This window comes from Xiphophorus couchianus, chromosome 2 (assembly GCF_001444195.1).
Source record: "Xiphophorus couchianus chromosome 2, X_couchianus-1.0, whole genome shotgun sequence".
Lineage (NCBI taxonomy): Eukaryota > Metazoa > Chordata > Actinopteri > Cyprinodontiformes > Poeciliidae > Xiphophorus > Xiphophorus couchianus.
The window spans coordinates 11,927,615-11,945,078 of record NC_040229.1 but is presented as its reverse complement, the minus strand read 5'-3'; the positions used below and the strand labels follow the sequence as shown (position 1 = coordinate 11,945,078).

General features: G+C 36.0%; 2 protein-coding genes across 4 annotated transcripts in view; both read left to right on the top strand.

Annotated features, from left to right (window-relative positions):
- The first annotated feature begins 367 nt into the window (after nt 1-367).
- LOC114151236 (transmembrane protein 80-like) lies at nt 368-4,520 on the top strand. Its single transcript, XM_028028329.1, has 6 exons — nt 368-459; nt 592-608; nt 713-806; nt 898-990; nt 1,095-1,296; nt 3,095-4,520. The coding sequence occupies exons 1-6, from the start codon at nt 441-443 to the stop codon at nt 3,105-3,107; spliced, it is 438 nt and encodes a 145-aa protein (XP_027884130.1). The 5' UTR covers nt 368-440; the 3' UTR covers nt 3,108-4,520.
- A 1,020-nt stretch (nt 4,521-5,540) lies between these two features.
- The window catches only part of eps8l2 (EPS8 signaling adaptor L2), a 31,159-nt gene continuing 19,235 nt past the window's right edge, over nt 5,541-17,464 (top strand). Inside the window, exons 1-3 of one of the 3 annotated variants that reach the window (XM_028028253.1) lie at nt 5,541-5,804; nt 12,993-13,043; nt 13,434-13,480. In XM_028028253.1, the coding sequence (XP_027884054.1) occupies nt 12,997-13,043; nt 13,434-13,480 (94 nt within the window). In that variant the 5' untranslated portion in view covers nt 5,541-5,804; nt 12,993-12,996. Of the gene's footprint in view, nt 5,818-12,992; nt 13,044-13,433; nt 13,481-17,464 lie in introns of all 3 variants that reach the window. The other 2 variants (XM_028028264.1, XM_028028271.1) reach the window with 2 other exon arrangements.

Here is a 17,464-nt window from a genome sequence, read left to right as displayed (position 1 = left end):
TGTCATTTGTGTTCAAAACCTGAAAAAGGTATATAGCAGACATGTAGAAGAAGGTGATTTTACTGTGTCTTTTGCAAGACGCTGTAAAGATTAACTCAATAAGTGAAACACATTATATAGATTCATTACACACAGCCTGATTATGTTAGCCAACCTTTATTTCTGTTATTTTTCGCTCATACGGAAAATCACATTTTAAGATCAGAATACTACAGTATACCATTAAAAAAATGTGAAAAGTGTGTTTAGTATTCTTAAAGGTTATTATTAAAATATGAAAGCACATTTAATCTGATAAATGAGGCTCGTAGAAGTAATAGATTTTGTGAATACATGGTTATTTTAGTTTTATTTGGAGAAAGTGTCTTCATGTTGTAGTACGTCTTCCAGCCAGCCGATGGAGACGTATTTGTTTTGAATGTTCGAGGAGGAAAATCAAAATGGCGATTCCAGGACCAGGTAGGTGGACGCGTTGCTATGGTTATAGACCGTTCTCATTCGTAAACTTTCTAAAAACGAACATAATGTACCTACATGGGTTGTTGTTGTTCCTGTTTTGCGTCACTTTGTCGTGTCTATTTTAATTTGCAGGAATGTCTGCGGGTTCGGTATCCTTTTTAAAGTTGTTAAAGAGATACACATCGAAAATAATGAAAACACATTGTCCAACCTGATATTTGGAAGAGACAGTAATACTTAACTCTGCCTCCAGCTGTCCTCTGTTACCCTGCAGCTGCTGCTGAACCTGACGAGCATCTACTTCGTCTTCTATTTCCTCTTCACTCTCAGCCTACTCATCAAAAAGAGTCCGTGATGCCATGTGATACTCTTTTACATTTCTTTCCCAGTACGTGTTTTATATAACTACTGACAGTTACTAACATTTGCTCATGTTAGGCTTGGAGCTGCCGTATCCTTCTGATGCGTTGATAAGTGATGTTGGACTACTGCTCCTCTTTGCTGCTCTGGAGTTTCTGCATTTCTACTGGGGTGAGAAAAACGCTCACACTTTGCACACTGAGTCACTTTGACACGTACTTTTAATGCAGCGTGTTAATAAGATTTTTGAAACTCACTGGATGAATCCACTGCAGGTGTGAGGGGCAATCTGACGGAGAGTGACAGCTATATGTTTGGGAACCTCATTATGACAGTAACAACCATCTTATTGGCGGTGTACTTCCTGGTGTGGCAGACCTACGTCATGAGAGCAGATGTAATAATCAGCAGTGTGTTGATCACTGTCTATGGTGCTGATGGAGTCCTGGCTTTAAGCACCCTGGCCAAATTTAGGAGGTTGGTTTCAATAATATACATTTTTAGCCTCTAGTGTCACTTTCTTTTGTTATTTTACAGCACTGATTCCTCAACAAAGGAAAACGTTATGGGAATTACAATGATCTGCTGTTAACATGCGGTAACATCTTTGACCGAGCTATCTTTAAACTCAGCCACCATGGTAATTCAACCAGAGTTTAGCAGCTAAAACTTTAGATCTTGTTAATATATAGTTTAAAGAACTAAAGATAGGTTGGTGATTATGTGTGTTTTTAGCTATTAAGGAGAGGTGTGACTGAATCTGAGAAGACAATGTATCATTAAATTGACCTCTGAAAAATGTGTCCTCCTCACTTCTGAGATGATGTTTGCGCCCCTGACTGATAATTCTAAATCTATTTCCTATAATGATATACACTGGCAAAGAATTCATTACAAATTGGTCTCTTGGACCAGTTTAATGATTTACCTTCAAAGTTTTATTTGCACAATAAGCTTCAGTCATATTTAAATGACCGAAGCTTATTTTTCTGATCTAGAATTTTTATCTTCTAGATCAGGGTTCTGGAATTTGAGGCTCTGGACTCAAACAACAAAATAGTGCCCTGATTTTTCTTTGTTTTGTTTCATTGTTTTGTCCTGCACTCTCATAAAAAGACACTTGTCCCACGCTGGCTCCCCTAGTAAACTTAGTCTAGAACCGCCTCTGGTTGACAATATTTTATCTTACACTCTTATATGAGATTTACTGATGTGTTAAGTATCAATGTTGCAGGTAAAATGCTAAGGTTACACAAGTCACTCTTTTGAGATCTGGTTTAAAATCTTTAGAATTTATTCTATCAGAAATTTAAACTATCTGTGTAGACTTCAGAAATCAGTCCAAATAAAGATGACTGTGCAAGTTCTGTTTATTACCAGAAATAAAAGACAGTCTGGCAAATTATAATATCTGGTGTCAAACGTTAGACAAAACACTTCTTTATCTGATATTGACACCAGGACTTAATTTATGGTGATTGACAAGATATCCTGACGTAATTAGCATCTCATATGTTTGTTTTGAATGACCTGACAACAGTGACCTTTTCTTTGTTTCTCAGGCTATTGTTCAGGTATGGCTCCTTTAAGACACGCCTGCATTATTGATATGGATATCATTTATCAGAGTGACACATATACCTGATAGAGTGTCAGCACATTCTTAGTTTTTTTCCTTCTGAAATAAATTTTAAATCATGTTGGAACTGAAGGGATTGATCCAAACGTGTTGCTGAATAGTTCTGTTGTTTACAGTGTGGATTGTTTAGATCAGTGGTTCTCAAATGGGGGTACGCGTACCCCTGGGGGTACGTGGAGGTACTGCAGGGGGTACGTGAAGCTTTTCAAAATATCTTTAAAAATCAGTAGGCTCCTCATAATAAGTCTTGGGAAAAATTATTTTGTAAAAAGTTCGATAAAATATAAATGTGTGTTCATGCACTGAATTTTATATTCAGTATTTAGTTTCAATATCCTTTAAAATAAAACGGTTTGACTGGTTTTATACCTTCCTGGTGGAAGGTTCACTGATATAAGTTGTTTGGCTTTAATAAATCAGACAGTGATTTTACAGCACTGTACCTCTTTTTTATTCCAAAAATGTTTTGCCCGTGTCAGGGGGTACTTGACTAAAAATATATTTTTAAGGGGGTACATCACTGAAAAAAGTTTGAGAACCACTGGTTTAGATAATGCCTCTTTTTTACCTTATTGGTAAAACATTATTGATTGATATAAGTGGTTTTAATGAAATCCTCTGTCTTTCTTGTTTCAGAGAGTATTTGTGAGGAAGACTTCACCACCATATATCCTGCAGCAAACTAGGAAGTTAATATTTCACAGATAGAAATCAAGATTTATGAAATGAATTTGTTTTTTGGACAGTTTGAGTGTTTTTATTGTAATTTATTTTTTTTTATTAAACTTTTGTTCTTTTTTAGTTATTTAATTCTTGCAGGCTAAGTATGAAAAATATACTAAATATGACTTAAATTATAAATTTATTGAAATCTAATTAATTGTACGTATTTATGTAGCTGAAAGTGGAACAATAGTAGTAGAAATGTTGGTTGTGTTCAAAGTAAAGCCCAGGATTTCTGATCAGTCAGGAAAAGTCAAAAATCTGATTGAAATAATTTCTGGGTTTGGATAAATGTTGAAACAGGAGAGAATACAGAAAATATTTGCATTTTCACATTTAATTCATTATCCCAAGGTCTAAATCCATTTTCTGTTCATCCATCTAATCATTCATCTGCCTTTGTGTCCCTCTTTCCAGTCTCTTGGTTTGTGGGTTCAATATTTTCCCACTGACCACTGTAGAAATATCTGCCATAAAGTCACAGCATTCTTTGGTTGTTATGAATAAAAAATCTACTTAACTAACTTGGATCCCTTCTATTAAAATGTTACAAACCATTAGTTTCAATGTGTTACCTAGTTTGTCCAGCAGAGGGCAGAATAGTTTTAAAGTGTAATAAAATGAAAGATTTTTAGTACATAGTTTCTTTTTTTATTACAGTGCTTGTTTTTAAGTGTTTGAATGAGGTTTGGTCATACTTTAGTCAATGTGAAAATCCACAGTCTGGACTTTTGCACAGCAATAACAGCCTAAATCCAAAACAGTATTGTGAGATAGCGTGACATGGCCCAGTAATATGAAATAACAAAGAATAGCCCTAATGTTTTCACACTGTGTCCTCTACAACGCCTTCCTGGCTGCATTTAATGTCTACCCCATTTTCAGTGTTGGTCCTTTATGGCTCCACTTTCCTCAAACAGATTTCTCAGTACTGACAGCTAAGGTTAATGATCAAACCCAGTGACAAGGTTCCTAAAGTAACCACCTTCCAAACAAATCACATATCAGAGTGCTTGTGGTTGAGCAACAGGTGAGCACAGATAAACACTGACTGTAGGTCGGCCACGCTCTACGCCTGTCCTTGATACCCCAAGAGGTGCCTTTTTCTTTGTCTTCTTCTGGCTTTTAGTTTAAGCACTATGACTGTAATTTGCACTGCATAAAACCAGCATTGTGTGGATGAATTTCTCTGGAGGGACCAAAGAGAGGTCATTGTTAGCAAGTGATACTGAAACCTGGGCAGCGATCCATGCAATCACCCTCAGGAATCCAGCCAGTTTAGACCAGTCGCTGCCTAGTGTACAAAAGAAGCCTCTGAATAATAAAACAATGCAACACATTTCTGAAGTGATTTTACTTATTTGTTTGTTTAATATTTTCTGTTGCTATGTAAAAGTTGAACATTTCATTGTGGATGTATTTTAACTTATCACTTCTAGTTAATCTCATTTCTTTCTTCCTTTTTACTCCACAGCATCAACACTGATGCACAGTTGGTGTCAGTGGTTTTATCTTACTTGAATTACTGGGCAATGATTTGAAATAAACATAAATATGTTGAAAATATCATGTTAAAATAACACTTTTGTGATAATATATGATACACAATAATAATAGGTGATATATTGGTCATTAAACAAGTAAACATTAGTTGTGTGTAATATACATGTAAGTATAAATTTTGATGTATGGTTAGGCTGTATAGCAATAATATAAATGATTAGGTAATTCTACAGGTATTTACCACTATAGACATATGGATGATATAGATGCAGGACGAGTTAAACAGTGATAAGATTTAATAAGCATTTCCTTTCTCTAACTCCTTTCGAAATTAAACAGAATTTAATTTCTATTCTGCCTTTTTAAATTAAATTATTTTATCTATTAAGCCTGCAAGACAGTTTTATTGTATACTTGATTTAGTATAATAACCTTGTTTGAAATAAAGGTTATCCTCAGATGAAACTGCTGCAAACTGTTTAGAATGAAATATTATGTCTTAAATTAATTTAATTACACATACTTATTTTACATTTTATGCTATACATGTTTTCCAGTTAAAGTGGGGGAAAAAAACTAAGGTTTTTATATAAAAAGGGGAACTCCCTATTATGTCAACAGAAATGTTTCCAATCAAGTAGTGTTGGAACCGCCCTCAATTCAATGCAAGTTTATATGCATAACAGCATGCAGGAAATAAAGTACACAGTTTTTGTTTCATCAAAGAGGAAAAATGACTTTAAAGTGACTGCAGTAAATGTTTGAGACAAATTAACCTCTAACCAACCAGCAAAGTGAGGTCTGAGGTTAGTCCCGCCCCCTTTGGGTTGAGTTACCTGCTCAGTCACCATCTCTCACCTGTACCGCCTCTCCTTCAGTTGCTGTTTTCTCAGAAGTGACAGCTCACAACGGGTGGTTCATTCGGACCTGTCTTCGTTTTTCTTGCAAAACCAAAGCTCTTTGACTTCCACAGTTTCGACAGCTTTTTTCCCTCCCTCCCGCGGAGTTACCTTTCCTTCTGCGGTTCTGCACAGAAGATTTTAGGATGGTCGGCTGACATCGGGGGCGCTGTCTGAACCCACGTGTGTCAACTTCAACGCCCAGTCTGCAAAACTTCTCCGTGAGTTGCTAAGGTGGTGACAAATGCACTGTTTGAAATCATAAACGTCATTTAGTGTGTTTAGTTTTCTACTGTAGTCACTGTGCCTTTTAAATGTTTATTAAAATGTCCTGAAGGTTTAAATAAAACCTGTTGAGTCTTTAGTTTACGGAATCTGTTGATGTTGTGCTACTTCGTTAGAAATTATGGTGAATGTTTAGGATAAACAGTTTTTATCAAGATTCAAAGATGTCTGCACATAATCAGCAGTGACAGTTTTAAGAGCCACTGCAATGAGAGACAATTTAAAAGCAATACAACTTGATTTGTTCCTGTTTTGTGTAAACAAACTAAGCATAAAGTTTCTTCTTCTGCTTAGTTGATTAACAACTATAGTTGAACTCATTAGGAATTCCCCGTTGCAAAGGTGGACATTTTCTCCATCAACCTAGGCTTCAAAATCCAACATGGCTACCACCTGTTTAAGACAGAGATGGATTAATTAAGATGTCTATTTGAAGTTGTGTCATTTTTTTTATTTTATTAATTCACTTTCCATTCACTGTACTGTCCATCTTCTGTTATGTCACTAGAGAGCTTGAGCGCCTAGAATGGCAAGAAAAACACTTACCCTTTAAATAAGTAGAGTAAGTACTTATTTAAAGTACTAAAATGACTTTAGTACCACTAAAGGCAGCACTAAGATATTATCAGTAACACTTTTACCACAGTCTAATAAGGACTGATGTAAGGAGTTCCGGAACGTTTAGGCACACCCTTTCTTTAGAAAAATTGTGTCTGTACATAATGCTCCAAGCAGTAATTGAGTAATTGAATAAACTCTGGAGCTGTGGATTACGTCATAATTAATCTGAAGGCAAGTGTTTATGACATAATGTAAAACTAAGATCACCAACTATGATGAAGCATGATGATGAAGGACCGTTGTTCACCTTTGCATATAGAACACATCAAACATATAATTGAGAAATGATTAAAATAACTGACTATTAATCAAGTTTGGAATAAGGTGACTTTATTTGAGTCCATTTTGAACTTGGTTTGATTGTTTTGTTTTTATTTACCTAGACAAAAATGTCTTTGTTATGATAACTTCACATTAACCAAGAAATCATGATCTGACATAAATTTGTTATAAAAGTATTACTGATTAAACTTCAAAAATTATGTTATTAAAGCTAAAGTTTAATCAGTAATACTTTTATAGCAAATTTATGTCAGATCATGATTTCTTGGTTAATGTCAAGTTGTCATAACGAAGACATTGTGAATAATGTCAACTTTGTATTAAAAGTGTCATGATTTACTGAATGACACTTTATGACAACAGTCATAAATATTCATGAAGACTTACTCATGTTCATGACAGGTGTTATGTCATGTTTATGACGGTGTCATGACAGTCTTATTCACAACACGTCAAATAAAGTGTTACCCATTTATATTTTTGAAAATAATTTTTTTTTTAGTATTATTCTAATATTTCTTAGTTTTCATGGTGCTTGGCACCATGAAAAAGTTTGATTTGTTACCATGGTTAATTAAAGAGCGAGGCATCTGACTGGTTAAGATTCACTGGAACTCCTTTGTAGACCAATCATATGTAACTGCATCAGTGCTAGTCCCGCCCCTAACTCTGACAGGTGAAATAAAATTATGTCCTGCAATAATTGACTGACTGTAAAAATATATCTGCTTTTTGGTTGATTTATTTAGCAAAATATATTTTAACACATTTTTGACCTTATCATGGTATATTTCGTCTTTGTCTCAGATGTTCAAAATTTATTAGAAATATAAATAATATATTCATTTTTTAAACTCTCACTTTTGAACCTCCATAGAGCATATTAAGTGCTTCTGTTTTCTTTGTTTTGCTATCACAGAACACTGAAAATGTCTATTTCATTCATATGTGATTATTTTAGAGCTGCAACATTTATCTGGCTCTGTTTTTCCAGCATTTCATCAGGATATTCAATGTCACATTTAGTCTTAATTGCGGCATTTAGTTCTGTGGTCAGAGGAAAGTGGTGTCATGTGGTTTTACTCATTCTAAATACAACTACCCAGTGTCCAACACATTTTCCAACACTGACGTGTGAATCATGGTGCTTTTAATGGAAAAATCATCAGCATTTACAACAGCCTGAGCTGATTCAGTTAAATGGCCTCAGATCAGATATGTGTTATCTCTTTCCAGATGGTTTTCAGGGTCCGTGGGACAAAGTCCAGATTGCTCATGTAAGAAGAAAATTACATTTTGGTGGAGATTACACAAGTTATCGCTGTCAGTGGTTTCTGGTCCTGCTTTATGTTAAGAGTTGTTCATAGGTGACTGAACAAACTGCAAGATTCTTAAGAACACAGGCTGTATACTGTCTTATTTTTCACTGCAATAATTTATTTAGAGTTGGTTAAGTTCTCAGAATTGAAATCCATATTATGAGGAGTGTATTGCCCTAGAATTATTACTTTGGTATTAGCATAAAGCTCATGTTCTGCAGCTGTGTGCATCAGCCGTAAATATTGTAGAGTCTTTTAAAATGTTTGTCTAGACTCGATGCAAGCAGTTATTCACTCTGATGTTTTCTTAAACTTATTTCTACTAACAGCCCCATTTATTCACACCACTGACCCGTGACCTTTTTCTGTCCCGGCTTCCATTGTTTTAAGTTAACTTATTACATTTCTGCCTTTAGATTAAGGTTTTCAAAAATAATCGATATTTTGATATAATCAATACAACAATAAGGAATTTTTCAAAGATGCTCATTTGTATCCCAGTCAATATTAACTGACCCATTTGCATTTGCCCAAGTTGTTGTACTTCTTCCAGGAACAATATTGAGCTCAACACCTGGGGAGCGATGAATAATAGCAACAGGCAAAGGTCATCACCTCCCAATGTATCGTGTTGTGTTGATACTCAACACATGGGACACGATAGCGACGGTAGCAACAGTAACAAAAGTTGAACATCTTTCAGCTTTCATGCGCTGTGTCAAAAGCCCGCATGTTAACGTCTAACTGTTGCCTCATTGTCAAAGTTCCATAAGAAATAGATGGTGTACCAAATAAACAAACTAGTGTGGACCTCTGGTTAATTTTAATGGCGTTGGAGGCTGCTGTGGTTAATAACAATGTGGGAACCTATGCAAACCAGCTGCTGTAGGTGATCTCTAAAGATATGCATTTATAATAAAATAAAATAAAATAATTCCACAGCTGATTCAAAGGTACATACTTCCATGGTTGATATTAACAATTGTGTCTCTGCTACTGTTTTGTCAAATGGGGTAGTGGCAGTTTTAAATGATATATTCTTTCTAGAGAAGGGCTGAATTATACCTACTCTTTGGTTTTGTCCTAATGAGGTTAAAAAATTGTGATATAGTGGTTAATATAGCCTGCATTTTCATATCTAATTGTAAGACCTTGTACATTTTGCATTCATAAGAAATGAATAGTATTATTTATAATAATTTCTTATTTTTAATGATAATAATAATTTATATAAATTATATGTGTGTCATATGGATAACATATGTATGTATTTATTAGTAAGTAATTCAATACTAATTAGATGTTATATATTGGTTTTTGGCACTAATTATCAACCAAAGGTGATTAATATCACTTTTTATCACCTGCTCTCTCAATTAATTTGTCATTTTTGAAAGCTAGAAGATTATTAAATCTATATTGCCTTATTACCTTATTACATAACAGTTTAAACTCAACCTCTTGATGTAACCATGAGTAGATAAAGAGTAAAATTAAAAATACTGTAAAGTTCTGCTTATCTGGATTACAAGCCATTTTCTTTAGTATCTTGGGCATTCACAGTGCCCTCCACACCCATTGGCACTTATAGATGTGCACACAAGATATGATTCTTCTTAATGTTGGTCTTTCCTTCCATGTGCCCTCCACACCTCTATTCCTTGTGTTCTTCCCTTTTTTCAGTCTTTCTTTTTTTGCATCATTTCTTTCTTTATCTTGGGTTCCTTTCCAGTAATCATGGAGGACATTGTACTTTAAGGTAAAGCTGTCATTGCTCAGCAAAGAACAGATGCAGGTGCACAGATGGCCTTGTGCTGCAAGGTTGACAACACATGACACTGAGCCGGTCCTCTTCTGGCCTCGAGCACCTCCTGAATGCTGGCAGCAGGCCAGAGCCACGAACAATAGCATGGAAAGGTGATGACCAGAGCGATAAGAGCAGGAAGAGCGGTCTGTAGCAGATTTCACTTATAGTAAAGTAAATACTCTTTGTCATGGCAGATTTAAGCCGTGGAGCCACACAGCGGGGGTTCAAGCTGTAAAAAGTGTGGATGTGAGCTTTCGTTTTATTTCTTTCCGAGGATTTGAGAAGATTACTGCTTTAAGCTGTTTTTTATGATCTCCATGAGGAATGCTGTTTAAACACACCTCCAACTGTCACACAGAGTGTTTATGTCCAACCAACACCTACAGTATGAGCTGCTTGGTATAGCAAATGTAAGATTTGCCACACATTATGGTTGATCAATGTTAGAGAGTTGAACACAAGACCAGTTTCCTATAGCCAACATCTGCTGGTGACACAGGATCCTAACCTCTTGCTACCTGTTAATAATACAAACAGAGCTGCTACCTTACAGCAGTATGTGGCTCTTTGGTGTTTAAAAGTCAAATAAGACGATTATTTACAGTCTTAACTGTTGCTCACCTTTCTCATTAACAAACATTTATTAGTATTTAATAATGTATTAAAAGCAAAGACCTAATAGACTTCACTTGTGCTTTGTTGCACATATTTTTGGGTTCAGTTGATTATAGATAAGGAAAATTAGGCTGTTCACTCATAGACCTGGTGTTTACTGTATAACCTGTCTCTTCACGCGTTCACAGCTAAGCCAAAGTCCTGAGGCGGAAGGGCGTGGGAAGGTTTTGTTTTCTTCTTCTCTGCTCCTCCTCATCCTTCAGATTTAGGAGCCGGGCTCTGTTACACGTTGCTTTGTGTTCTTAGAAGTCGCGCTAATCATGCCAAACAACTAGTTTGTGTGTCTGGATGTGAAAAATCTGTCGAAATTAATGAGCTTTTGGTTATGCACGCATAGTCCTCAATGGACTGGATCTAATTACACAGAACGTATCAGCCTGCTGTTTGCTTTTGTCTCCCCCACCTGCTGCTGCAGAAGAACAAGCTGCACACCTCAACTTCAGATCTGACTTGATAAAACACCTTGAGCTCTTTAACATCATAATGTTAAAAACTTGGGAATAGACACCGACCTGGCAAAGTATTCAACTTTTTCATACTTTCTTCATGATGCAATCACAGAGTTGAATCGTTTTGGAATTTCTTGTGACACAACAATACAAAGTAGATTCTTATTGTAAAGAAGAATGAAACTCAGTTTAAATATTTTTTTTACTAGTGAAAATTTCAACTTTTTCACCAACTGAGTGAAAAATCCTTTGATATTTTCCTGAAACCAGCTGCCTCCAGAAGTCATACTATGGATTAATATTAAAATACATGGAATTACTGAAAAATAATATTTTGATGGCTACAAAAGTATTTAGACTGAGGCAGATATTCATCTGACAGCAAAACCCCTAAATATGAAGTGAGGACAGTTTAAGACAAAGCATACTAATGTATTTGAATGGCCCAGTCAAAGTGCAACCCTAAATCCAATTGAGACTTGAAAATTGTTCATGAGTATAATTTTTCTTCCACTTCATAGTTCTGCTCTACTTGTTATTCTGTAATGCATTAAAATGCATTGAAGTTTGCGGTTGTAAAGTCACAAAATGAGAAAATGTTCAAAAGATATAAATAGTTCTGCAAGAAAACCTATTTCACATTAGACTGTATACAGTATTATGCTACAGTATTTGTACAGTTGTCCATAAAATTACAAAATATGTAAAAAAATAATTCACTGTGTTGTGCCGTTGTTACTATATAGTCTGTTCCTTATAAAACCATAACGTGCTCTGAAAATGTATTTTTCCCTTACAGATCTCATCTGTCACTACATTTTGTTGGACTTGGATGTTTTAAATCATCAAGCAAGTTCAAGTATTAGACATGGATATCATAAGTGTATACATGGTTTTGAGATAATAATTTCATTTATAAAGGGTTTGCAGTAACTGGCTATGAGCCACTATGAAACACTACACCCACCATGCGTGTCTGTCAGCCAGGTGCTCTTTTTCTGATACGGTCTCTTAATGTTATGTCAAAACTCTTAGGGACAATTTGGTGCCAAAGTTGGTTTTTTCCTTTTTGATGAGCTTGCTTTTCTCCTTGGGATTAATGCTGTTGTCACCTGGCTAATCATTGGCTCCAGAACCTCTGTAAGTGAATTTGTAACCCTTTCCAGACTAATGAATGTAACTGACTGCTTTCCATTTGTTCTTGAATTTTGCTAGACTATATGGTATGATGTGTTGCTGTCTGACATCTTTCAGTCTACTTCGTGTTGTCAAACAAGTTCTACTAAATGTTTCTGAATTCCACATGCCAGGCAGTTATTAGGTGTTAATTTTGGTTTTCCAAACAGCTGAACCAAAATTCATTTTCTAATTACTTTTTTCACATTTGAGTTTTTCTCCCATAATTTAAAAACTTCACTTTGCGTTACTCAGGATATCTCTGTAAGGGATTTATTAAAATGGGTTTGGTCTGAAATATTTACGTGTAAAAAACTGAAAATAGTTCACTGTTGTGTTACCTTCAATTAGAAAAGGCAGTGAAAATGGAATATTGAATTTATCCACTATTGAAGTTTTTTCAAGGCTGGAGAAATGGACAAACTTTTTTATGTGACAACTGTTCAGCAGGTTTTTTTATTAGTGTTAGTGACTCATGTCACTGTCATTTCATTTAAATGGGAGTCAGATGAACAACTTTAAATGGAAGTTGTGATTGTGTTTTTACTTTAAGATATTTGGTCATATTTCTGAATTACATAAAGCATTTCTTAAAGCTGGAGGTCGTTCAGTGTGGAATGCAAGGGTGTGTGTGTGTGTGTGTTTTTTTTTATTAGATTACAAAATTATAGCATGTTGTTTTTAAGAAAATATTGTGGTGAGAAAAGATCCCCATTCTCTTCCAGATGCGTCCTGTCTTCAGTCTCTCATTTTTACCTTTATTCTGACTGCCCTCTTCTCTGTTTCTTCACCCAGGTGGATGCCTGAAATCATGAACGCCCCAGGACCTCTGTCGAGGCAAGCCAAGTGAGTTTCGCACAATCCACGCATTTCTGCTGCTTTCCTGTGGCTGTTTACCTTTCTATGTGCAGACTGAGTTGAGTTGTGTTGGCAGCAGAGAATCACTAACCCAGTTTGTGGAGGGTAGTGTGGGTCAGGGACTTTGGGCACAGAGCCGCTCTGTTCAGAGTTGTTTGCTTTGCCTGGTCTCCCCCTCTGTTTCTCCTCCCTCTCTCCTGTTTCCACTCTCTTTCTCTCCTCCAGTCCATATGCTTCACTTTGAATGTAGTCTAGTCTGCTCCCTGTCCTATGTGTCAGCGTTTATCAGAACCGTTTGAGGGTCTCTGACGGAGATATTCAGGGAGAGAAGATGAAGAGCTTCCAGCGTAACCCCATCTCCTCCTCTTGTCATTGCAGTGGAGTGGCCAGATCGGACAGCAAGCTCAGCGCCAAGGCCCTCTATGGTAAGCTTGTAGAGGTGTTTCTTTACCGTTGGCTTTTTTTCAAGAATGTGCTTTCTCTCACCTCTAGCCTGTGTCTATGCTTTCCTTTAATGCTGGATGTTGTCACAACAGGCTTTTGACAGATAAAAACTTGTAATTTAGGGAGTCGCACACATTTACCATTAAAAGAATAGTTTTTATAGAAACAAAACAACTTTATCTTGAATTTATTAATTCCTTTACTTAAACTTATATCCTAGTTGCAAAGAGAAAATTGAAAACCTACCAGATTTAGGTAGGAATAAAAAAATTCTATAGGAATAAAACATTATTCTATCCTCAGTTGTTATCATTAAACTCAAGCATCCAGAACAAGTGAATTCTTCTTGTTGCCCTGGTTGAAATATTAATTAATTTATGATTTTGGGTTAGTTTTAGGTCTTTATTTTGTATTTTATTTGCCTATCTTAATCAATTCAAACATACTGCTTCTAACCAAATAAATCATAACTTGAAAATTTTAAGTGCCTTCGTAAAAGCGTGACTATTTGAGCCTCAGAGCCACAATTATTTACTTTCTCAAGTGAAAGCGGGCACATTATGTGCGTGCAAGTTCTGTAATTTATCTATTTTATTATTCACCATATAGTTAAGGAAATGATTACTGTCTGAACAACAATAAGCACAAACAAGTTTCTCTACTTTTCTTGTCAAGATCTGTTATATTGTAAATACAGCACACTGTCATTTTTCTAGTAATTTAAGCTAGCCTGAATATTTACAAGCTTCCTCTTCATACACTAACATAGCATATCTACTATCTTTCTACTTTCTATGAATAATTTTCAGTTCAGTTTATTTACAGTGTCATTTCACAACAAATGTTGTTCCAAGGCACTCTGCAAAACAAATAACTCACATACATTCCAATTGCTCCTGGTTGCCAAAGAATTAATTAAGCTCTGTTTATTATTCAAAATAGTTTTCTCACTAAACCCAACCACTTCCATTGAGTCATTGAATGGCATTAATTACACAAAACTGACAGGAATGGTGTAAAGTAGCTCTGATATCACTAAAAGGTTGCAGGTGTGCCGAAGAAGCTTATGGAAGCAAATCTAACACGTATGAAAGATAATATTTCAATGCTAGCAATATAAATCAGAATATCTTGACACCTGCTACGTTCTAAAATCAGTCCCTTGTCCCAAAAGAAAGTCGTCCTTACACTTTTGAATCCGCCACACCTTTTGTTGCTTTAGATCCGCTCTGCTATGGACACAAATCATAATACTTTTGCTCTTGCAATGCAAATGACTCCCATCAGGAAACCCACAGGTCGCCATGTGCGACGTGTAGCTGGGGTTGTACAACCTTACCACCCCATCACTATCCCTCCCCAATTAAACACATGTGCATAATCACTGACTGTAAAAAAAAATTACCAATGTTTGTGCAGAACAAGCTTTCTTTTTTTCCATTGGTGACACCCAGTTAGAAAATGAGGGCAATGGGAGGGATAGAATTCTTGAAGGAAACTGGACTTTCCGGCTCCCCATGTGGTACAGCAAGGATTAGCAGTGGGATGCATCAGTTTCTGTGTGTCTTCTCATATGAACGGATGCATTCATGTTTTAGTGCATTCTTTAAATACAAGGGTGTGGTATGTAAGTGATTCATTTATATTTGCGCTGGGAAAAAAAAAAGATAAAATATTCTCTGACTATTGCCATTGCTTACCTAAGGTTTGTTTTTTACAATGTGTGTTTAGCATTTCTCATCTTGTGAGGCCCATTTTTCCAGCAAATACTACTTTGTGAAGACCCAAAGCCTAAACCACATAAAAAGAAGTGCTATTCTGTTTAAAGACTGATGGGGGAATTGAATTAAGCATATCACAATAATCAATAAATCAATTAATGATGAATTAAAATGAGTGCGATATGGCAGTTTTGCATATCTTCCCTGTCTGTGCCTAATAATGAATATGTTTTGAAATGCTGTTTTGTTTTGCTGAGACTTCATAATCCATTTTATATGCTGTTTTAATTGTGTTGTTTATTTATTTTGGATTTTTAAAATATCTGCCTGTTCCAGTGTTAAATGTTCTCTGGAAATTAAAGTTTTTGATATCCGAGAGCGCGTACTTGCATTTTTAAGCCTTTATTGTTATATTAGTTGAAAATGGTCTCAAAGCGACAATATTATCGTTTATCGCAATAATTTCTGGGACAGTTAAAACATGTTATCATGATGGGCTTAAATTGAGCTAAGTTTAGGGCTAGACTATAGAATAGAAAGAAATAAAATATAAATGGAAGTCGGTGAAATGTCTTTGCAGAGATGTAAAAACATAAAATGTGTGTGTGTGTATGAGGGAATAAGAGTGCAGGGTGTGCCTGTTCCTAATGTGCGGCTGGAACAGGGTGGGGATACCCATGCATGGCAGGTGAATAAAAGGCACATTGAGCAGTGGAAAGGAAAAGGCCATCTCATTCGCTTATTGACCCTCCCTTCTTTACTTCAGACATGAGCTCACTGGTCCCTGTCGGCACCTCCTTCTACAGAGAAAAATGTTCCAACCTGTCAATGAGTCGCCTCAAATAGAAACAACACAAAGGTGCAACGGGGCAGCGCTCTTTCATGGTTGCACTCTTCTATATTTAGAATCGGCTCAAATAGCTGGAGATGGTGCTGAACGGCTGCAAAGTGTCTTCAGAGTTTTTCTTGCTGCCCCTGAAACTCAATGAAGCTATTTGTCTTCCAAATATCCTCAGGGAGCAAGCAACCCACTGGTGATCTGTGTGACACCCTACTGTACGTGTGATTAGTTGTTGTTTTCTTGCTCCGCTCCTACTGAGTAACAGATGGTCACCGCTACCAGCAAAGGGAGGATCGCCTGTCCTCCCTTTGCTCAGATGAATTGTCTATCTGTAACAGACCTGGATAAAGTGTTTAATAAACATGCAGCAGAGTAATCTTACATATGCAAACTTCCCCCATAACGCAAACAGTGCAGTAGACAAGTGATGCAAATCAGATCAGGTCCTTCTGCCCGATCTGTTATCAGTTTTTGTGGGCTGAAGCACAAAGAGAGAACATCAGACTAATCGTTGCTCTGCTTTGGACTAAAACACTCAGTTACCTAAGCTTCTCTGGACAATGTCTCTGTCAGGTGAGGTCTCTAACTGAAAGCTTTGACTCTTCTAATTCCCATATTTACTTTTAGTTTTTGGATGTTGATGGAGACGCTTTCAGGTGAGGTCTCTTTGTGGATGCAAATGTAAAGAAGGGAATGAAGAAATCGGCTGGCGCCTGGAAACTGTCTTCTTCTAGATCAGGCCTTGAATTGCAATTTTTCTGATTTTACCGAGTTTCGAAGACTTAGAAGTCAAAAGAAGCAGAAAGTCAAACAACTGTGTAAATGAAATTTGTATTTACTATGAGCTTTCAACTTCTGTCAGTCATGAAATATGCTGGATTAGAACACCTCAGAGTTAAGATAAATCTATTATGTACAATCTGGAGGGGATACACACAGGCTAACATAAGATGCCAAAAATGATTTTTATCCACTTTTTGTAATAATTATGTCTTTGTTTTAAAATATCCTAAATCATGTTTCGCAACTTCTTTCTCATGCACAAAGTGTGACATCACACTAATACAAATAGTTATTGATCACTTATGACAGGAAGGCTGTAAAAAAATCAATTGCCAAGGCTGTTTTCAGTGGCCAAAGTTGGCAGATCAAAACTTTACAAAACCTGAAATCAGAAATTAGCTACAAAGTTTGGATTTGTGCATTTATTCTTAAACTTCAAAATGAAAGAAATTATTTTGTAAAAATCAAATGTCAGTTTGCTGTATAATTTATCTGTTTTGTTAATTGCAGCCCAAGTTTTTTTCTTTAGTAATTGTATTTTCATAAGCCTAACTTAATAAGCATTTAGCTCTGAAAGCAGTGCCAGTTCTGTAAGGATTGGATTGCTTGAGGTGAAATAT

Excerpts from the sequence above, each read along its gene's own strand:
- LOC114151236 (XM_028028329.1), top strand. Across the intron at positions 807-897 it reads CAGCCTACTCATCAAAAAGA|GCTTGGAGCTGCCGTATCCT; the intron begins GTCCGTGATGCC and ends TGCTCATGTTAG. Across the intron at positions 991-1,094 it reads GTTTCTGCATTTCTACTGGG|GTGTGAGGGGCAATCTGACG; the intron begins GTGAGAAAAACG and ends AATCCACTGCAG.